Raw genomic sequence first — 23,283 nt, 5'->3', positions numbered from 1 at the left:
AAAGTTATCCTCTTTTTTTGTGCTAAAAACTATATAGCCATACTTACTCAGTCCTTCCTCATGTCCATGACCTATTTTTGATTTTGGTTTTGCATGGAAACAGCCCAAACCAGGCCGTTTCTTCTTGCCAAAATGCCATTACATACAAGGAACCATAGAAGATTGCACTCAGAGTTAGGTTTATTGGTGTGCACTGCTTGTGGCTAATAGAGTATAGGCCAGGAAGCTTAATCTGTGCTGAAGATTTTGTTCCATCGCTCCATGATTATTGTACATGGGTGAGTTGTCCAGATTAAATACTTTAATAGAGCAGTTATGTAAATACTCTAATAATGCAGTCAAGTGTATAACAACAATCCTTTCACTGAATTTGCAGCTATTGAAGGCACCATTAATGCAAATTGCAGCTCATATTAGGAGACTCCCAGTTTGTATGCACAATGCAATTTGATCAGTTTCATGTGTGTACTGAAACGTTGACAGCATTACTATGCAGAATGCAAAATTACACTATTCACAATAGCCTTTATTATCAATAAAAGAAATCCATAATCCATTGCTGGATTAATAAAAAGTACACAAACTAGTTGAATAAAAAATTGGAAATTTTAAAATGAGAATAGGGATCGCTGGGATGGCAATGTAAACCACAAATCTTTATTTTGACTCATTTCAAAATGACAGAGCACGTGACTAAAGATTTATGATGGAGAGTCAAAATAGGGATTTGTGGCTTACATTACCATCCCAGAGATTCCTTCTTGTTTGGTGGCTTTTTTCAGCGATCTCTATTCTCATTTTAAAATTTCCAATTTTTTGTTCAACTAGAGAATAAAAAACTACTAGTTTCATGCCTACCAGGAAAACCGGTTAGAGCAATGAGCTGAAAATCAATCGATGTGTAGTTGGAATAATCATCATAGAAAGTCCTTACAGTAATACAGAAGAATCGGATTACACACCACTGAGTTGTGATTCGAAAACCAACTACATGTAGCAAATGCGAGATCGAGATACTCTACAGTCACACTAATAGAGCATTCGGCTACATTGCAAGTTATTCTGTAGGGAGTTCAGCTACAACCAGTTAATCTTATTGGCGATTCAGCTAAAAGTAAGTCATCCTGTAGAGAGATTAGCTGCAAATATATCGCTGTAGAGATTCAGAACATCGTAAGTCACACTGAAGAGAGTTCAGCTATAAGCATGTATACATAGTTCAGCTACAACATGTCACCCTGTAGAGAGATCAGCTAGAAACAAGTCATCCTGTAGAGAAATCAGCTAGAAGAAGTTATCTGGTAGAGAGTTCAGCTGCAAACAAATCACCCTGTAGAGAGTTCAGCTACGAAAAGATCACCCTGTAGAGACTTTTCAGTTACAAGAAGTCACTTTGTATAGAGTTCAACTACAAAGAAATCACCATGCAGAAAGTTCAGCTGCAGACAAATTACCCAGTAGAGATATCAGCTAGAAGAAGTTACCTAGTAGAGAGTTCAGCTACAAAGAAACCATCATACAGAGAGTTCAGCTGCAAACAAATCACCCTGTAGAGAGTTCAACTACGAAAAGATCACCCTGTAGCTAGAAAAAGTCACCTTGTAGAGAGTTCAGCTACAAAGAAACCATCATGTAGAGAGTTCAGCTGTAAACAAATCACCCTGCAGAGAGGTCAGCTACTAAAAGATCACCCTGTAGAGAGTTCAGCTAAAAGAAATCACCTTGTAGAGAGTTCAGCTACAAAGAAACCACCATGTAGAGAGTTCAGCTACAAACAAATCAACCTGTAGACAGATCAGCTAGAAGAAGTTACCTTGTAGAGAGTTCAGCTACAAAGAAACCATCATGTAGAAAGTTCAGCTACAAACAAATCACCTGTAAAGAGTTCAGCTACAAACAAATCATCCTGTAGAGAGTTCATCTAGAAGAAGTCACCTTGTAGAGAGTTCAACTACGGAAAGAGATAGTTCAGCTAGAAGAAGTCACCTTGTAGAGAGTTCAGCTACAAAGAAACCATCATGTAGAGAGTTCAGCTGCAAACAAATCACCTTGTAGAAAATTCAGCTACAAAGAAATCACCCTATAGAGAGTTCAGCTAGAAACAAGTCATCCTGTAGAGAGATCAACTAGAAGGATCACCTTGTAGAGAGTTCAGCTGCAAAAAAAAAATCACCCTGCAGATAGTTCAGCTCCAAACAAGTCACCCTGTAGACAGATCACCTTAAAACCAGTCGCCTGTAGTGAGTTCAGCTACAAAAACAAATCGCCCTTTAGAGAGATAAGCCAGACAAAGTAACCCTATAGAGATCAGATAGAAACAAATCACCCTGTGAGAGTTCAGGTACAAAGAAACCACCATGTAGAGAGTTCAGCTGGATAGAAACAAGTCACCCTGTAGAGAGAATCCTGTATAAAGTTCGTGTACAGGTGAATCACCTGTAGAGACATCAGCTACATTTCAAGTTACCCTGTAGAGAGATCAGCTGCAAAAAAGTTATCCATAGGGAATAATTGACATGTAATAAATATCTAATCAAAAACAGCCAAGCTGTAAAAAAAGGTGCGGCCCCCAAAAAGGCCATGGTGAAAAAAGATGTGAAATCCAAGGTGGCGGCCAAGAAATGGCTGTGATGGTAAAAATTTTAATAGCGACAATTCAGGTGAATTTGATGTCAAGACCAAGTGGCACAAAATTCACCTGAATTGTCGTTATTAAAATTTTTACCATTAACCTACCATCACAGCCATTTCTTGGCCGCCACCTTGGATTTCACATCTTTTTTCACCATGGCCTTTTGGAGGCCGCACCTTTTTTTACAGCTTGGCTGTTTTTGATTAGATATCACTTCTTTTTGTATTTGTATACTGCAAAGCCAGCCTATGGCTGGCTTTGGGGCTTTTTTAACCCATGTGTTTTTTTATTTACCACAGGAAGAAGAAAAGAACTTAAAGAAGATTTTTAATACTTCAATTATTTTTGATTTTATTAGTAATTTTACAAATTATATACATATATTTATTACATGCCCATTATTCCCCACAGGATATTTTTTAGCAGCTGATCTCTCTACTGGGTGACTTAAAATATAGCTGAACTATATACAGGATGGTTTCTTTGTAGCTGAACTCTCTACAAGATAAATTCTTCTAGCTGATTTCTCTACAGGGTGATTTGTTTCTAGCTGAACTCTCTACAGGTGATTTGTTTGCAGCTAAACTTTCCACATCCATGGTAGTTTCTTTGTAGCTGAACTCTCTACATGATGGTTTCTTTGTAGCTGAACTCTCTACAAGGTGACTTCTTCTAGCTGAACTCTCTACAGGGTGATTTCTTTGTAGCTGAACTCTCCACATGACGGTTTCTTTGTAGCTGAACTCTCTACATGTTGCTTTTTTTGTAGCTGAACTCTCTACATAATGGTTTCTTTGGAGCTGAACTCTCTACAAGGTGACCTCTTCTAGATGATTTCTCTACAGGGTGATTTGTTTCTAGCTGAACTCTCTACAGGTTATTTGTTTGCAGCTAAACTCTCTACATGGTGCTTTCTTTGTAGCTGAACTCTCTACAAGGTGACCTCTTCTAACTGATTTCTCTACAGGGTGATTTGTTTCTAGCTGAACTCTCTACAGGTTATTTGTTTGCAGCTAAACTCTCTACATCCATGGTGGTTTCTTTGTAACTGAACTCTCTACATGATGGTTTCTTTGTAGCTGAACTCTCTACAAGGTAACTTCTTCTAGCTGATCCCTCTACAGGGTGATTTGTTTGTTGTTGAATTCTCTACACGGTAATTTGTTTGAGGCTGAACTCTCTACATGGTGGTTTCTTTGTAGCTGAACTCTCTACAAGGTGACTTTTTCTGGCTGAACTCTATACAGAGTGATTTGTTTGCAGCTGAACTCTCTACATGATGGTTTCTTTGTAGCTGAACTCTCTACAAGGTGACTTCTTCTAGCTGATCTCTCTACAGGGTGATTTGTTTCTAGCTGAACTCTCTACAGGTGATTTGTTTGCAGCTAAACTCTCTACATGGTGCTTTCTTTGTAGCTGAACTCTCTACATGATGGTTTCTTTGTAGCTGAACTCTCTATAAGGTGATCTCTTCTATAGCTGAACTCTTTACATGGTGTCTAGTTTCTAGCTGATCTCTCTATAGGGTGATTTGTTTGCAGCTGAAATCTCTACAGGGTGTTTTGCTTGTAGCTGAACTCCTTACATTGTGTCTAGTTTCTAGCTGATCTCCACAGTGTGATTTGCTTGTAGCTGATCTCTCTACAAGATGATTTGTGTGTAGCTGATCTCTCTTCAGGTTGATTTGTTTGTAACTGATCTCTCTACAGGGCAATTTGTTTGTAGCTGAACTCTCTATAAGGTGATTTGATCTCTCTGCAGGTTGATTTGTTTGTAGCTGAACTCTCTAAAGGGTGATTTGCTTGTAGCTAAACTCCTTACATTGTGTCTAGTCTCTAGCTGATCTCCCTACAGGGTGATTTGTTTGTAGCTGATCTCTCTGCAGGTTGATTTATTTGTAGCTGAAGTCTCTACAGGGTGATTTGTTTCTAGCTGATCTCTCTACAGGGTGATTTTTTGTAGCTGATCTCTCTGCAAGTTGATTTGTTTGTAGTCGATATCTCTACAGGGTAATCTGTTTGTAGCTGAACTGTCTATAAGGTGATTTGTTTGTAGCTGATCTCTCTGCAGGTTGATTTGTTTTAGCTGAACTCTCTACAGGGTGATTTGTTTGTAGCTGATCTCTCTGCAGGTTGATTTGTTTGTAGCTGAAGTCTCTACAGGGTGATTTGTTTCTAGCTGATCTCTCTACAGGGTGATTTTTTGTAGCTGATCTCTCTGCAAGTTGATTTGTTTGTAGTCGATATCTCTACAGGGTAATCTGTTTGTAGCTGAACTGTCTATAAGGTGATTTGTTTGTAGCTGATCTCTCTGCAGGTTGATTTGTTTTAGCTGAACTCTCTACAGGGTGATTTGTTTGTAGCTTATCTCTCTGCAGGTTGATTTGTTTGTAGCTGAAGTCTCTACAGGGTGATTTGTTTCTAGCTGATCTCTCTACAAGTTGATTTGTGTGTAGCTGATCTCTCTGCAAGTTGATTTGTTTGTAGTCGATCTCTCTACAGGGTAATTTGTTAGTAGCTGAACTGTCTATAAAGTGATATGTTTGTAGCTGATCTCTCTGCAGGTTGATTTGTTTTAGCTGAACTCTCTACAGGGTGATTTGTTTCTAGCTGATTTCTCTACAAGTTGATCTGTGTGTAGCTGATCTCTCTGCAAGTTGATTTGTTTGTAGTCGATCTCTCTACAGGGTAATTTGTTTTGTAGCTGAACTGTCTATAAGGTGATATGTTGTAGCTGATCTCTCTGCAGGTTGATTTGTTTTAGTTGAACTCTCTACAGGGTGATTTGTTTCTAGCTTATCTCTCTAAAGGTTGATTTGTGTGTAACTGATCTCTCTACAAGCTGATTTGTTTGTAGCTGATCTCTCTGCAGGTTGATTTGTTTCTAGCTGATCTCTCTACAAGTTGATTTGTTTGTTGCTGATCACTCTAAAGATTGATTTTTTTGTAGCTGAACTCTCTGCAAAGTGTTTTGTTTGCAGCTGATCTCTCTACAGGATAATTTGTTTATAGCTGAACTCTCTGCACAGTGATTTGTGTGTAGCTGAATTCTCTAGAGAGTGATTTAATTGTAGGTGAACTCTCTACAGGGTACATGACTTGTTTATAGGTGAACTCTCTACAAGTTGATTTGTTTCTTGTTGATCACTCTAAAGATTGATTTGTTTGTAGCTGAACTCTCTGCAAAGTACGTGTTTTGTTTGTAGCTGATCTCTCTACAGGATAATTTGTTTGTAGCTGAACTCTCTACACAGTGATTTGTGTGTAGCTGAATTTTCTAGAGAGTGATTTAATTGTAGGTGAACTCTCTACAGGGTGCATGACTTGTTTATAGCTGAACTCTCTTCATTGTGACTTGTAATGTTCTGAATCTCTACAGTGATATAATTGTAACTTAATTCTGCACAGGGTGACTTGCTTCTTGCTGAACTGTCTATAAGATTAACTGTTTGCAGCTGAAGTCCCTACAGAATAACTTGTAATGTAGTAGAATTCTATAATGGAGTAAATAAATTAGCTGAATGCTCTATTAGGGTGACTGTTCTATTAGAGTATCTTGATCTCGCATTTGCTACACAGAGTTGGCTTTCGAATCATAACTCAGTGGTTTGTAATCCAATTCTTCTATACTACTGCAAGGACTTTCTATGAAGATTATTCCAGCTATACACCGATTTTCAGCTCATTGCTCTTAGCGGTTTGCCTAGTAGGCGTAAAAACTAATACTTTTTATTACTAAAAATCGATCGCGTAATTGTGACACAGGTTGGGTTTTGTGTCATATCTCCGTGGTCTTAATCTCGATTCCTTTCAAACCACCAAAAGGCACTCCTACGATGGTTACTCCATCTACATAGCAATTTTCAACTCATTCCATGAAGCGGTTTACCCTGTAGGCGTGACAACAAATCGATCTTGTTTTACGCGAATAATCGGTCATAACGCCTGAACCATTCATCGGATTTGCACCAAATTTGATGCTAGGATGTGCCTTTGGACTCCCTTTCTGTGTGCCAAATTTCAAGGCAATCGGAGCACGCGTTTGCATTTTATAGCAATTTTTGCAAGTGTGCGAAAAAACGAAGAAAAAAAAAAACGAAGAAAAAAAAAACGAAACTTTGGCCGCTCATATCTCGGAAATGGCTTGAGTGATTTCCTTCAAATTTGGAATGTAGACTCCCCTAGCTGGCGGGCAACTCTGTAGCAAATTTGGTTTCAATCGGATAAGCTATCACCGAGATACGAAAGTGTGAAAATGACGTTTTCTTTCTTCCTGTCAATATACTCATGGTGTGGCGCGCCGGCTTTTTGGGCCGCACGACACACTATCGTGTGTCTTGATATGTATTATTTATATATATATATATTGTACTTTGCGTGGGAGGATCAAAGTGATGCCGCGTATCATATTCTCCATACAGTACTAATTAACTGCATAACTGTGCTGTATGAGTCATACAGTACAGTTATGCACCTAATTGGGCAAATACAGTACAGTTATGTAGAGAATTTATTTGTGGAATGTTACGTAAACAACACACTGTAAATCGCTAAAACCAGCCAAACTAATCCTATGATTTCGTTCTACGGCTAGGAATAGATTGTATAAACACTTACTGATCGTCTGATCATGAAGCTTTTTAAACACGACTCCACTAAGACACGATTGATCACGTGTGTGACATTATAAATCGCTAAAACTAGCCAAACTAATCCTATCAGTTTGTTCTATGACTAGAAATAGATTAGTTAAACACTTACTGATATCCTTATCACCGAAAATTGCAGCGGTTTGAGTACTGGAGAAAATCGCTCCGAGCCAGATGCGACCAGGATGTACAATATAACACTTAAAGCACTGCCTTGCTTGTGTGTACGAAAAATACAATACTCGGGGGGTGTCACGAGGCAAATACAGCACTCGGCTTTGCCTCGTGCTGTATTAGCCTCTCGACACACCCCTCGTACTGTATTTTCCGTAAACACGCGTGGCGGTGCTTTAACTCTAACATATTGTACTTTGCGTGGGAGGATCAAAGCAATGCCGTGTATTGTATTCTCTATACAGTACTAATCAACCGCACAACTGTACTGTATGAGTCATACAGTACAGTTATGCAGATATTTGGGCAAATAAAGTACAGTACAGTTATGCACTTAATTGGGCATATAAGCGGAGAATTTATTTGTGGAATGTTAAGTAAACAACACACTGTAAATCGCTAAAACCAGCCAAACTAATCCTACGAGTTCATTCTACGGCTAGGAATAGATTGTATAAACACTTACTGATCGTCTGATAACGAAGCTTTTTAAACACAACTCCACTAAACAGCACGACTGATCACGTGAGTGACATTGTAAATCGTTAAAACTAGCCAAACTAATCCTATTAGTTCGTTATACGACTAGAAATAGAATAGTTTAACACTTACTGATATCCTTATCACCAAAAATCGCAGCGGTTTGAGTACTAGAGAAAATTGCTCTGAGCCAGACGTTGCCAGGAAGTACAATATAACACTTAAAGCAACGCCTTGCTTGTGTGTGCGAAAAATACAGTACTCGGGGGGTGTCTCGAGGCAAATACAGCAGTCGGCTTCGTCTCGTGCTGTATTAGCCTCTCAACACACCCCCTCGTACTGTATTTTCCAAACAAATGCACGGCGGTGCTTTAACTTTAACACATGTATATTATGGCTGTGAGGCAGCATTGAAACCGGGTTGGGTCATCCGGGTCCGACCCGCTTTACAAATTATCCGGGTCTGACCCGGATTGGATCACGTGAGAAGAGAAACGAAATTGATCATTTGATGACGTGGAACCTATAAACGCTAGTCGCGTAGCTCACTTATTGCATTAAAACATATGCTCAGCCACACCCATTTATTAGTAAGTGCAGTCTGTAGCACGAAATTGTGTCTTTTGCTGTCTGTAAGCTACATGGAGCCATGCCCACTAATCGATTATTGTATGAGTTGTATATAGTCTAGGTCTAGTCTTGCAGCAGGATAAGTACTTTTGTGCAATTTTAATATATCGGGAAATTGCAATACTAAGTATGTACGAAGCCACACACAATTGCTGTTTGTAAACCCACAGTAGCTACATGGAACCAAACCCACTGACTGATTTTAAATTATAAACTTACCGGCTTAGTTATCACATAACTACTCGTTTACTCAACACAAATCGAACGCTCAAAACATAGTCTCACTTGCTCGAGACTACCTGAAACATAGCTCTTATCGCACGCTTCGGCTTTATTTAATCTGGATCAATCCAGGTCACATCCGGGTCTGACCCGGATTGCTATCCTGGTCAGTGGGTCATCTGGGTCAGCAGTAGTGACCCGGTTTCAACACTGCTGTGAGGGAATTGCAGATATATATATACAACCAAAGCCTGAGGGCGCAGCCCAAGGGCTGTGGGTGTATAATATCAGCAAACACCAAGCAGCCGTGGTATAAGTGATATAATATACCTTGGGGTGTATTCACCTAATAGGTAAAAGAACTACTGAGAACTCATTCCATTTGTTTTATAAAGTAGCATTTGAAGATTGATCGTGGTTTTAATAGCATGGGCTAATAGCCATCAGAATGTTACCCATACGTTAAAACGTCATTAACACGTTACCATGCTTCAACATGCAATGTTAGAAAAGTTGCGATTGTGGGATGGAGTTTATATTGTCATTACTTTTGCAATAAGTAAGCCAACTAACTTTGCTACTGGGACAGTAAGTAAGTTATTGTATTAAGTTAAGTACTTAGGACTGTAAGTTACTAACCTATTTCAACGTAGTAGTAGCTTTTCTGTTCCATGGTCTGTTCAAAGGCTGATACGCGGTGGGTAGAAATACGCATTTAAAATCTCCCAAACAATTATTTTGTGCCTTCATTATCCTTTATTAACAATCAACTAGACTATCTTAGCAAATATACTCAGCTTAGCAACCACTACAAATATGAGTTCCACAATACAAAGCTCTATGTCGCTTACTATAACCAGTTAAAGCGCATCGTTTCTTTGAACTGGCTGGGTATCAAAGTCATTGGCAAACTGCTTCCCATGATATTGCTCAGGTAATATGCTAGTTAAACACCAAGTGGTGCCTTTGATGCCCATGCTAAAGTGGTACATTTACTGATAAAATCAAAATAGTTAAAGTATTTAAAATGTACTTCATCTTTTTCTTCTTCTTGTGGTAAAGAAAAAAAGGTATGTTAAAAAAGCCCCAAAGCTGGCCTATGGCCGGCTTTGGGATATACAAATACAAAAAGAAGTGAAATCTAATCCAAAACAGCCAAGTTTAAAAAAAAGAGTGCAGCCCACAAAAAGGCTATGGTGAAAAAAGATGTGAAATCCAAGGTGGTGCCAAGAAATGGCTGTGATGGTAGGTTAATGGTAAAAATTTTAATAATGACAATTCAGGTGAATTTGGTGCCGATTGGTCTTAGCATTAACGTACCATCACAGCCATTTCTTGGCCACCACCTTGGATTTCATATCTTTTTTCACCATAGTCTTTTTGAGGGCTGCATTTTTTTTTACAGCTTGGCTGTTTTGGATTAGATATGCTAAACAGGTAATATACGCTAAACATACAGTACATACCGTAAATCTGGTTGTTAAGTGCATGTATATACATGCGCTTAACAACCAGACTCTATGGTTGTAATGACTGCAATTCACACCACCCTAATAGAGCGAATTCATAACAATCACAACTAGGATTATTTAGTAGGCGCATGAGCTTAACAACTATATGTGACCGGATCTGTGCAAACCCGACACAATCGCACATTTTCAAATTCCTGTTTATTAAATATTTATAGTCTACTTAAGGGTACCAATACTAATTCCTATGGCTTCATATGAAAAATCTTGGTTTTCATTGATCTGGACTTGCTTTCCATCCCCTTTTGCATCAGTTGTGTTTGTGGTAATTAAAATCACCATCTCTAGTCAGAAGTACTGACTTTATGACTCAGTTTAGTATTTTAGACCTAAAGAATAAGAATTCTATAAATTTTGGATCTAGTTTCACAGTTTTAATTCTACGCTTCTTAAATTTTGTCATCTGCTACCTAAGTATGTTTGTGACAAAAGCTTTTTTGAAGTATCTTATCAATTGAGCTATTGAACGCTTAAAATTTTCTATGAAAAACAGTTATCTCCTCTTTTGAAGCCATAGTAGTCATTCCTAAAAATTTGTTTCCATACTTTTATAAACAATGTTATTACAAGCCACTACAAGAATATTTGGGGAGTTTCACGATTAGTTGTAGGAGGAGAATCGATTTTAGTGTTAAAATTACAGACATGCCATAATTTGTACATATACTACTTTCACACCTCACTTCAAAGGGAAGGGAAGAGAAGGTGTATAAGTGGTATAATAGCACTGCTATCAGTGCTCAGGAATGCATAAACAAGTTATATACAAGTTATATCCCTCCTAAGAGGGATATACTACCTTCTATTCTCATTAATGCATTCCAAGCATTCTCAGAAATCATTTGATTTCTTTGATGAAACTGTGTGATCTCCTCTCCTTTAATATAGCGACACTTAACAGGATCAATAGTGGGTTTTAATTTTTGTAAAGTAATCATGGACTTGGGGAAGAAGATAGTTCATTGTTTTACTGAATGAAGAAGGTCATAGGTTAGTTTATATTGAACATGTTGCATTCAATAATCACGTGGCAATGTCAAGACACTGAGTGTAGTGCTTAATTGATTTGGCCATTAGTGTTAATAGTATTCACTACTTTAGTTTATTCATGGCTAGTAAAGTAAGCACTTCAGTGCAGTTGAATCATCTTTACATTGCTGTTTTGACACCTGGTGCGATGTCACAAATGCGCAGTGACTGGCCATGGTGCTTAATTGGCTAGGCCATTATAGTGCTGTAAAAATATTCACTGCTTTAGTTTATTCATGGCTAGTATAGTAAGTACTTTATAGTGCACTTAAGCTTCATTATGAGCTGTTCAGCTCGTATTTGGGCTCCCTGTGTTTAATTGCATATCCACAATCGAAAGCGATCTGCATGCTCATGATGATACACTTACGTTAGGCCTCTCAGCAGCGCCTTGTCGTTGCTCTTACGATGTTATCCGCAATCAAAATTCACATGGTCCCATATAAATACACTCGCAAAGCATTCCTGCAGTTTCCATGTACACTTGCAGGTGAGTTACCCAAGTGGAATATATCAAGACACACAGTAGTGTGTTGTGCAGCCCAAGAAGCCGGCGCGTAACACCCGTGAGTATATTGACAGGAAGAAAGAAAACGCAATTTTCGCACCTCCGTAGCTCTGTGCTGCCTTGATGAAACTAGACGATTTTGGCTGTGGACACTCCCTCCACGTTCAGCACTCCACATTCCAAATTTGAGCGAAATCGCTTCAAGCATTCCCGAGATATGCGACTTCAAAAATAGGCATTTTTTCTTCTTATTTTTCTTCCTCTTTTCGCACACTTACAAAAACTGCTATAAAACGTGAACGCCATATCTGATCGCCTTGAAATTTTGCACACAGAAGGGGGGTTTAAAGGCGCATCTCTGTACCAACTTTGGCTGGAATACGATAAACAGGCAAAGAGTTATGAGTGATTATTCACGAAAAATAACACCAATATGTTGTCACGCCTACAGTGTAAACCTCGTATGGGAAGAAGCTGAAAATTGGTGGGTGAATAGGTTAACTATTGAACCTCAAACCTTTTGTGGTTTGAAAGAAATCGAACTAAAAACCAGGAAGATACAACGAAAAAACCAACAGTATGTAACAATTATGCAATCGAGATTAGCTAATAAAAAACGACTGCTTGCCACGCCTACCAGGTAAACCGCTTGGGGTAATGCTTTGAAAATCGCTGTACAGATGGAGTTATCATCTTAGAAACGCTCTTCAATGGTGTAGAAGAATCTGACTTAACGCCACGGAGGTATAACACGAAATCCAACTTGGTGTAGCAAGTGAGAGATCGAGATACTCTAATAGAGCAGTCATCCTAATAGAGCAGTCATCCCAATAGAGCATTCACCCGAAGAGAATTCAAGAGATCAGCTAGAAACAAGTAACCTGTATAGAGATCAGCTACAAACAAGTCACCCTGTAGAGAGATCAGCCACAAACAATTCACCCTGTTGAGAGATCAGTTAGAAGAAGTTACCTTATAGGGAATTCATGCAACTATAGAAAGAGATAATTCAGCTAGAAGAAATCACCTTGTAGTTCAGCTACAAAGAAACCACAATGTAGAGAGTTCAGCTACAAACAAATCACCCTGTAGAGAGATCAGCTAGAAGAAGTTAACTTGTAGAGAGTTCAGCTACAAAGAAACCATCATGTAGAGAGTTCAGCTGCAAACAAATCACCTGTAGAGAGTTCAGCTACAAAGAAATCTCCCTGTAGAGAGATCAGCTAGGAGAAGTTTCCTTGTAGAGAGTTCAGTTACAAAGAAACCACCATGTAGAGAATTCGTTTACAAACTAGTGACCCTGTAGAGACATCAGCTAGAAGAAGTTACCTTGTAAAGAGTTCAACTACATAGAAACCATTCTGTAAAGTGCTCAGCAGCAAACAAATCACCTGTACAGAATTCAGCTACAAACAAATCACCCTGTAGAGAGATCAGCTAGAAGAAGTTACCTTGTAGAGAGTTCAGCTACAAAGAAACCATCATGTGGAGAGTTCAGCTGCAAACAAATCACCTGTAGAGAGTTCAGCTACAAACCAATCTCCCTGCAGAGAGATCAGCTAGAAGAAGTTTCCTTGTAGAGAGTTCAGCCACAAACAAATCACCCTGTAGAAAGATCAGCTAGAAGAAGTTACCTTGTAGAGAGTTCAGTTACAAAGAAACCACCATGTAGAAAGTTCAGCTACAAACTAGTGACCTTGTGGAGACATCAGCTAGAAGAAGCTACCTTGTAGAGAGTCCAGCTACATAGAAACCATCATGTGGAGAGTTCAGCTGCAAACAAATCACCTGTAGAGAGTTCAGCTACAAACCAATCTCCCTGTACAGAGATCAACTAGAAGAAGTTTCCTTGTAGAGAGTTCAGCCACAAACAAATCACCCTGTAGAAAGATCAGCTAGAAGAAACTACCTTGTAGAGAGCTCAGCTACAAAGAAACCATTCTGTAAAGAGCTCAGCTGCAAACAAATCACCTGTACAGAATTCAGCTACAAACAAATCACCCTGTAGAAAGATCAGCTAGAAGAAGTCACCTTCAGCTACAAAGAAACCACCATGTAGGGAGTTCAGCTAGAAGAAGTTACCTTGTAGAGAGTTCAGCTACAAAGAAACCATCATGAAGAGAGTTCAGCTGCAAACAAATCTCCCTGTAGAGAGTTCAGTTAGAAGAAGTTACCTTGTAGAGAGTTCAGCTACAAAGAAACCATTCTGTAAAGAGCTCAGCTACAAACAAATCACCTGTATAGAATTCAGCTACAAACAAATCACCCTGTAGAGAGATAAGCTAGAAGAAATTACCTTGTAGAGAGTTCAGCTACAGTAAAAAGAAACCACCATGTAGAGAGTTCAGCTGCAAAGAAATTACCCTGTAGAAAATTTCTGCCACAAACAAATTTCCCTGTAGAAAGATCAGTTAGAAGAAGTTATCTTGTAGAGAGTTCAGATACAAAGAAACCACCATGTAGAGAGTTCAGCTAGAAGAAATTACCTTGTAGAGAGTTCAGCTACAAAGAAACCATCATCTAGATAGTTCAGCTGCAAACAAATCACCTGTAGAGAGTTCAGCTACAAACAAATCTCTCTGTAGAGAGATCAGTTAGAAGAAGTTACCTTGTAGAGAGTTCAGCTACAAAGAAACCATTCTGTAAAGAGCTCAGCAGCAAAAAAAATCACCTGTACAGAATCCAGCTACAAATAAATCACCCTGTAGAGAGAACAGCTAGAAGAAGTTACCTTGAAGAGTGTTCAGTTACAAAGAAACCACCATGGACAGCTCTGTAATAAATATATGTATTATATATATAATTTGTACATTTACTGATAAAATCAGAAATATTTAAGGTACATCTGCTTCATCTTTTCTTCTTCCTGTGGTTAGGGACCCGCCGATTATGCTGGCATAATTTTGAGCATAATAGGTACCTAAAAGCATTGAGCATAATGCCAGCATAATGCCAGCATAATAGGTTAAATATTTGTACAATAGTATAAATTCTTGCTGGAAAAATGACAATTGCAAAATAAGATCGATATACTCTAATAGAGCAGTCAGTAACTCTAATAGAACAATCATCAAACTGACTGTTTTATTAGAGTATATCGATCTTTTCTCTTACATGCAGCAAGAATTTATTATTTATGCCCCAGCCACTCATTTTTTTCTGTCTATACAGTGTTAAACTAGTAGCAAAGCATATGAACTAAGGCATGAACATTGAGCATAATCGAGCACAATAGGTAAATATTGAGCATTAATTTAGGCATAATAGGTGAATTTTTGAGCAGTGCAGCATAGCAAAATAGGTAAAATTATGAGCATAATCGGCGGGTCCCTACCTGTGGTAAAGAAAAAAAGATAGGTTTAAAAAGTCCCAAAGCAGGCCATAGGCCGGCTTTGGGGGTATACAACTACAAAAAGAAGTGAAATCTAATCCAAAACAGCCAAGCTGTAAAAAAAGTGTGCGGCCCTCAAAAAGGCTATGGTGAAAAAAGATGTGAAATCCAAGGTGGCGGCCAAAAAATGGCTGTGATGGTAGGTTAATGGTAAAAATTTTAATAACGACAATTCAGGTGAATTTTGTGCCAATTGACCAAGCGGCACCAAAATTCACCTGAATTGTTGTTATTAAAATTTTTACCATTAACCTACCATCACAGCCATTTTTTGGCCGCCACCTTGGATTTCACATCTTTTTTCACCATAGCCTTTTTGAGGGCAGCAGACTTTTTTTACAGCTTGGCTGTTTTGGATTAGATTAGTTGTAACATGGGCACTTGTGATTTGCACACTCGCACTCGGGCTGCGCCCTCGTGCTCGTGTGTATATTTCAGGCAAATCACTCGTGCCCATATTACAACTATTACATACTCCAGAGGATTTCACTCAGATTTGCACTAAACAAAAGTTCAATCTCTCAACTAAAACATGCGTTATTCATCAGGTAGATTAATGCTGTAGACTAATGCAAATTTAAGTTTGGTTGTGACTTGAACTTTAATCCTGTCATGTGGAAATATTATCAACATGCCTAATCAAGCAATTTTGTTTTAATGGCAAATTTCAAAGTGTGGGTTATCCTCTTTATTCCACTCAGTCCTTCAATTTTGCCTTTGTATGTAGTGACAAAAAGTGATACAAGGAATAACTTACCCAGCAATCGATTCCCCTCAGCATGGTGAACACAATGGTGTAAATTTCAGCTCTATTCATTGTACCATTCATTTTAGTAAGCACCAGTAGTTTAATTTCCCTATACTAGCTATACAAATCAATCTATCTGTTGTTGCTGCTTTGTAGGGATGTAATTTCCAAAGATATACATAGATACATGGTATACCAGGCCAAAACTTTGCTAAAGGAAATACACCTAGCTGAATAGATCATGAAATTCAATTAACAGGAATTTGAAAAATGCACGATTGCTTGCAGATCTGGTCACAATTGTGGTTTCTTTCTATTCCAAGTACGGTAGCTAGCTACCAGCTTATATAACAGCACTTAAAGCCTTTCTAATATGTACAATAATATTCAATGAAACTAGTATAATTATAAATACCCTTACATAATTATTAACCATGCACCACACACAGAATTGTAATTCAAAACAAGTATTTTTACATACATGCTTGATCTTCTGATGCTTCCATTATCACTTTGAACAATTGCCTAAAGTAGTACATAAAATACATGTTAATGAATACAGTTCAGTTTACAACTGGAGCACAGCATGAATAATTAGCATTATTTCGGTTGTACTATCATCAAGTGTACTACAATTAGTGAGCTTTAAACTACCGTAAGCGTAAAACTTTTCGTGGTGTATAAATTTTCGTGGATTTCACGGTTTGCAGCTGATCCACGAAAATTAATCCACATAAAGCTGATCCACGAAAGTTAATCCATTTAGAAACTCACGTCTCAGCTCGAGCAAAGCTATTAACCGTTGCTACCAATAATATATTAATTCTATGTAGCTAACAATGGCCAATCCAGGATGGGGCATTTGCCCCCCTCATCTTGTGGAGGAGCCATACTTCTGACTAAAATACTAAACTTTATGCCAGGCCAAGATCAGCATATATAACTCGTTAAAATAATTATGCACATTTTATTACAAATATTCCTGAAACCAAAGCGAACCAAAGTCAAACTAGCTATGAAATTGCCATTTTGCACCTTCGTGCGTACTAAGTGCCACTAAAATAATCATTGTTTGCTGTTTTTAAGGTATTCAGAGTCTTTAAACAGCTTTTAAAACTTCACAACCATCTGCAAAGGCCAAAATGGTAAAAAGCAACAATGAGATAGTACTAAAAAGTGTATTATTTGCTGCTTCAAAAATGCAGCAACTAGCTAACAAGAGAATCTGCAGCTGGCTTTCCGCCCTCTCGCCAACCACCTATACAACTTGTCCTGTTTGTGCCCTCTCCCCTTGCCAGGTCCTGGATCCACCCCTAGCTAATGCGCTACATACGATCTGATGACGACACGTGCACCTATTCACCATGTGAATAGATACTGATGGCATTGTTCAAGAACCATTTCCTCTGATTCCAGCATGCAAGATTCTTTTATGGTGAGTCAACCCCACAAAATGGTTTGCTTAGCTGCTTAGGGTCCCAGGTAAGTACGCCAGCGTAAATGGAGTAGCCAACCAAAGCTGTTAGCTAACCTGTAGCTAAACCTTAGACATGATCACGAATTTTGCTCCATGCGGCTCCTTGAGAAAATAAACTGGCTCAAGATTAAACCACGAAAATTATACCCAAGAAATTTAATACACTTGCAAACCGGTCTTTTTGGCAAACCATGAAAATTTTACCCTCAAAATTTAATACGCTTACGGTATATATCTGATACTAGGCTTTTCGCTCAAGGAAGACACATTAGTAGAATACAAATAACATTTATCTGCTTAGTGTCACTTTCTTACGTAGTAGAATTTGGATTTTAAAATGGTTTCATGGGCTTTGCTGCTGTCTATTATGTTTCTATAATTGTATGTAATAAGTAGTTTATCTTAAACCCTTAAATGTGCATGAAACTTTTAAGGAAATAAGCCTTAAATATGCATAGAACTTTAAGGCATGCGTGCTTGTACAAACAAGCTTATATGGAGAGGTATGATAGCCTTTCCTAACTCTATTAGTCTAAAACTGTAGAAAGCTTATTCATTGGCCTATTCAGGGAAGGCCAAACAACAATGCACTATAACAAGAGAGCCTTACTTGTTATAAAGAGATGAAGAACGATATCTTACTTTTTTGAAATGGCACATTTTTCATCTCAGTCATCACATCGATTGTGGTTTCAATCATGTGAACTGTATAAAATATAGTCTGATTTGCCTTTGGCGATTTGACTAATACGTACTTGTTTGCAGTGATTCGGACAAACTGGCAAGGAGTTATGGATCATTTTGTAAAAATATGAAAGGTGGTTCTTTGTTGAAAGTTGTTTTCAAGGTATTCATATAATTTTAATTGTAGGGTAAATCCCTCAGTACCATTTTAATCATTATTACATCACGAGTAGAATGGTACAAGTTACAAAACCATACAATGAATGCTTCAAAAATTACAGTGCTTTCTTTACAGTATTACATAAAAGCCTAAATATAGGCTTATGCGTTTTCAAGGGCCATGCGTAAACTTCTACATGTAGGATTATGCGCACTTAAAGGGTTATGAATTACACACAACCTCTACTTAGTCCTTTTAGAATATCTCTACTACAATAGTTCACAAAATGAAAATTTCCCTGACCTGATCACTATAACGCCAACTATACTATCACTAGGTTAACAGACAAGATCAAGCCCAGATCCTATCACAATAAAGTGTAGTGAGACACAATTGAGTAGCCAGTAAACTTGTGGCAGTAATGCAATTACATTAACTAGCTAGGTACAAAAATAAAATTAACGCAGTGGAGCCATAATATAACACAGTACCAAACTTTCTATGGACTTATTAGTCGCATCACAGTATGGAGTAGCCATAATGCATAATAATACACCTCGTAGTCTGGGTTTTACCATATAAATAAATATCTAAACTAAAACAGCCAAGCTGTAAAAAAAGAGTGCAGCCCCCAAAAAGGCCAGGATGAAAAAAAAAAAAAGATGTGAAATCCAAGGTGGCGGCCAAGAAATTCCTGTGATGGTAGGTTAATGGCAAAAAATTTAATTATGACAATTTAGGTGAATTTGCGTTGCCTCCTCCACTAGGATTCTGCACCAAATTCACCTGAATTGTCATAATTAAATTTTTTGCCATCAACCTACCATCACAGTCATTTCTTGGCTGCCACCTTGTATTTCACATCTTTTTTTATCCTGGTCTTTTTGGGGTCCGCAATCTTTTTTTTACAGTTTGGCTGTTTTGGTTTAGATAGCACTTCTTTTTTTATTGCAAGCCACAAAGCCAGCCATTAACTGGCTTTGGTGCTTCCTTCTAACTTGTTTTTTTTTTCTTTTCTGCAGGAATTGTGGAACAAAGGAAGAAATTTTGTGTACAGCCTGATAAAAAAAGGTATATTTAATAATGAAAGATAAATCACATACTGTAGGTAATAAGGTGACTTCTTATACATAACTGAACTGTAGCTGAAACTTCCTTTGTTTGTAGCTGAACTCTTTTCAGGGTGACTTGTTTCTAGCTGAACTCTCTACATGGTGACCTGTTTCCTACACATATTTCTAAAGGGTGATTTGTTTGTAGCTAGGGTAACTTGTATGTAGCTGATATCTCTACAGGGTGACTTTATTGTAACTGATCTCTCTACAGGGTGATTTGTATGTAGCTGAACTCTCTACAGGGTGACTTGTTTGCAGCTGAGCTCTCTACATGATGGTTTCTTTGTAGCTGAACTCTCTTCTAGCTGATCGCTCTACAGGGTGACTTGTTTGTAGCTCAACTTTCTATATGATGGTTTCTCTCTCTACAAGGTAACTTCTTCTAGCTGATCTTTCTACAGGGCGACTTGTTTGTAGCTGAATTCTCTACACGATAGTTTCTTTGTAGCTGAACTCTCTACAAAGTAACTTCCTCTAGATGATCTTTCTACAGGGAAATTTATTTGTAGCTGGATTCTCTACAGGGTGATTTGTTTGCAGCTGAACTCTCTACGTGGTGATTTCATTGTAGCTGAACTCTCTACAAGGTGGCTTCTTATAGTTGAACTCTCTACACGGTGATCTTTCGTAACTGAACTCTCTACAGGGTGATTTGTTTGTAGCTGAACTCTCTACAAGGTAACTTCTACTAGCTGATCTCTCTACAGAGTGACTTGTTTGTTGCTGAACTATCTGCAGGTGACTTGTTTGTAGCTAAACTCTCTACAAGGTGATAGTTCTAGCTGATCTCTCCATAGGATGATCTGTTTCTAGCTGATCTCTCTATAGGGTAACTCGTTTGTAGCTGAACTCTCTACAAGGTAACCTCTTCTAGCTGATCTCTCTACAGGGTGATTAGTTTCTAGCTGAACTCTTTACATGTGATTTGTTTGCAGCCGAACTCTCTACATGGTGGTTTCTTTATAGCTGAATGCTCTACAAGGTGACTTCTTCTATAGGTGATCTCTCTAGAGGGAAATTTGTTTGTAGCTGAATTCTCTACAGGGTGATTTGTTTGTAGCTGAACTCTCTACATGATGGTTTCTTTGCAGCTGACGTCTATGCAGGGATGTGGTTGTAGCTAAACTCTCTACAGGGTGATTTATTTGTAGCTGAACTCTATACAGGATGGTTTCTTTGTAGCTGAACTCTCTGCAAGGTGATTTCTTCTAGCTGATCTCACTACTGGGTGGCTTGTATCTAGTTGTACATTTTACAAGGTGGTTTGTTTGTAGCTGAATAAGCTACAAAATAAATAAATAAATAAATAACCATCCTGTAGAGAGTTCAGCTACAAACAAATCATCCTGCAGAGAGTTTGGTTACAAAAATTCATATCTCTACAGGGTGAATTTTTGTAACCAAACTCTCTGCAGGATGGTTTTTGTTTTTTGTAGTTGATCTCTCTACAGGATGGTTTCTTTGTAGCTGAACTCTCTACCGGGTGATTTTTTTTTCTAGCTGAAATCTTTATAGGGTGATAACTTCACAGCTGAACCCTCTACAAGGTGGCTTCTTCTATCTGATCTTTCTACAGTGTGATTTGTTTGTAGCTGAAATCTCTACAAGGTGACGTTTTCTAGCTGAGCTCTCTCTTGTTTCTAGTTGATCTCTCTACAGAATAACTTGTTAGTGAAGCCGAACTCTTTAAATGGTGGATTTTCGTTGTTAAACTCTCTGCATGTAGACTTGTTTGTAGCAGAATTTTTACAGAGTGAATTGTTTGTAGCTGAATTCTCTACAGGGTGCATGACTTGTTGATAGCTGAACTCTCTTCAGTGTGACTTGTAATAATTATACAGTGATGTATTTGTAGCTGAACTCTCTACAGGATAACTTGCTTGTAGCTGAACTGTCTACAATATTAACTGGTTGCTGCTGACTCCTTACAGCACAACTTGCAATGTAATAGAATTCTATAATGGAGTAAGTAATGAACTAGCTGAATGCTCTATTAGGGTGACTGTTCTATTAGAGTATCTCGATCTTGCATTTGCTACACGCAGTTGGCTTTGGAATCATAACGTATTGGTTTGCAATCTGATTGTTCTTTACTACCTCTACGATGACTATTCCAGCAACATACCAATTTCCAGCTCACTGCTCTAAGCGGTTTAGCTGGTAGGCGTGAAAATTATTGGTATTTTTATTTACAAATCTCGAACACACAATTGTTACACACTTCACACTTTTGGTTTCGTGTCATATCTCCATGATCTTTATTTCGATTGCTTTCAAACCACCAAAAGGCACTCCTACAATGGTTGATCTATCAATAAACTGATTTTAAACTCATTCCATGAAGTGGTTTACCCTGTAGGCGTGACAACAAATTGATCTTGTTTTACACAAATAATTGGTCACAAATCCTTAACCGTACATCGGATTTGCACCAAATTTGATACTAGGATTTGCCTTTGGACTCCCTTTCTGTGTGCCAATTTATAGCAATTTTTGCAAGTGTGTAAAAAGATGAAGAAGAAAAAACCTTAAATTTTGGCAACTGGGAAATGGCTTGAGCAATTTTCTTCAAATTTGGAATGTGGACTCCCCTAGCTGACGGCAACTCTGCAGCAAATATGGTTCCAATCAGATAAGGTATCACCGAGATACACAGGTATGAAAATGGCGTTGTTTGTTTTCCTGTCAATATACCCATGGTGTGGAGCACCGGCTTTTTGGGCCGAATGACACATTATCGAGTGTCTTGATTCATGTGCTACTGTATGCTAGAAATTTTTTTGTTAGCTAATTATGGTTTCATACATGCTGTGTAAAATTTGGGGTAGAAATGGCTTTACGTGCCTCAACAGCAGTGCTGCTCAACAAGATGAATGCATACACTTTCTTCTAATGCCAGTACCACAGCTAAACAGCAGTCAGCAAAAGCCATTGCAGACTATTTCACTACACTGTATTTATTGATAAGAGTGATACGTTTACTGCACTTGCTTTGAGAGGAAAGCATACACATTCATCCTGCAGAGCAAGTGATGGCCATGATAGTGGATGAAATGGGATTCTCCAATATTGGTCCATAGACCATAGTTATAGATTATTGGTAAACAAGAAACTGTCAAAGGTAAAGTTGGTGAAGCAGGTACATGCAGATGTACATATAGTAATGAACGTAAATGCTAAAATTCTTGGATATTTTTAGAAATGTTGAGTCAACAATTCTATTATTTATTTTTACACTATAGCATACAAACATGACTAAAATGCAGAAAGGACTGGAAAAATGGACTTGCAGATGGCCTGACTGCAACAATACATGCACAATGTTAATTAGAATTCAATGATGTTTACAGCATAAACAGTGACAATTTTTCCCGTGACTGCTATCACCAAGTTTATTAAACCATAGTTTTAAGTGCAGGGTTTGTTGTTGGCTTGAAAGCATTTTAAAATCGCATTCAAAAGCATTTGTAAAACCATTATTGAGTGTATTGCTTTTGGGAGATAGCTATGCTATGAGCTATATTGGTAAATCCATGTTTTAGGCTTGTTTGAGCCAGTCTGTTTGTAAGCCCGTTTTCCCAGTCTGTTCTGCAGCTTTGCAGGAAAAGCAGGAGAGTCAGGAAACAAGGGACTATAATTATAATTGACAGCAAGACAGCTAGGAAAATAGGATGAGACAGAACAAGAAAAGATACATACAGTAGTTATGCATTATTGAACAAAAATTAATAAATTAGGATCAGAAATAATAGTTTGAACAACATAGCTACATATAGACCTTGAATTGTCAACAACATGATTGTGTTCAAGGCTATTAGTGATTTTATTTCAAGATGCTTGTATTATATATTAGAAC

The 23,283-nt window shown here is 38.1% G+C and overlaps 1 protein-coding gene across 3 annotated transcripts in view; it reads right to left on the bottom strand.

Moving 5' to 3' along the window:
• The window catches only part of LOC136247059 (uncharacterized), a 214,554-nt gene that overhangs the window by 177,993 nt on the left and 13,278 nt on the right, over positions 1-23,283 (bottom strand). For all 3 annotated transcript variants that reach the window (XM_066038662.1, XM_066038663.1, XM_066038664.1), the window contains exon 2: positions 16,473-16,516. In XM_066038662.1, the coding sequence (XP_065894734.1) occupies positions 16,473-16,497 (25 nt within the window). In that variant the 5' untranslated portion in view covers positions 16,498-16,516. The remainder of the gene's footprint in view (positions 1-16,472; positions 16,517-23,283) is intronic.

The sequence above is a fragment of the Dysidea avara genome, chromosome 2 (genome assembly GCF_963678975.1).
Source record: "Dysidea avara chromosome 2, odDysAvar1.4, whole genome shotgun sequence".
NCBI classification, from domain to species: Eukaryota; Metazoa; Porifera; class Demospongiae; order Dictyoceratida; family Dysideidae; genus Dysidea; species Dysidea avara.
The sequence above is the reverse complement of the archived record's forward strand: the minus strand, read 5'-3'. Positions and strand labels throughout refer to the sequence as shown.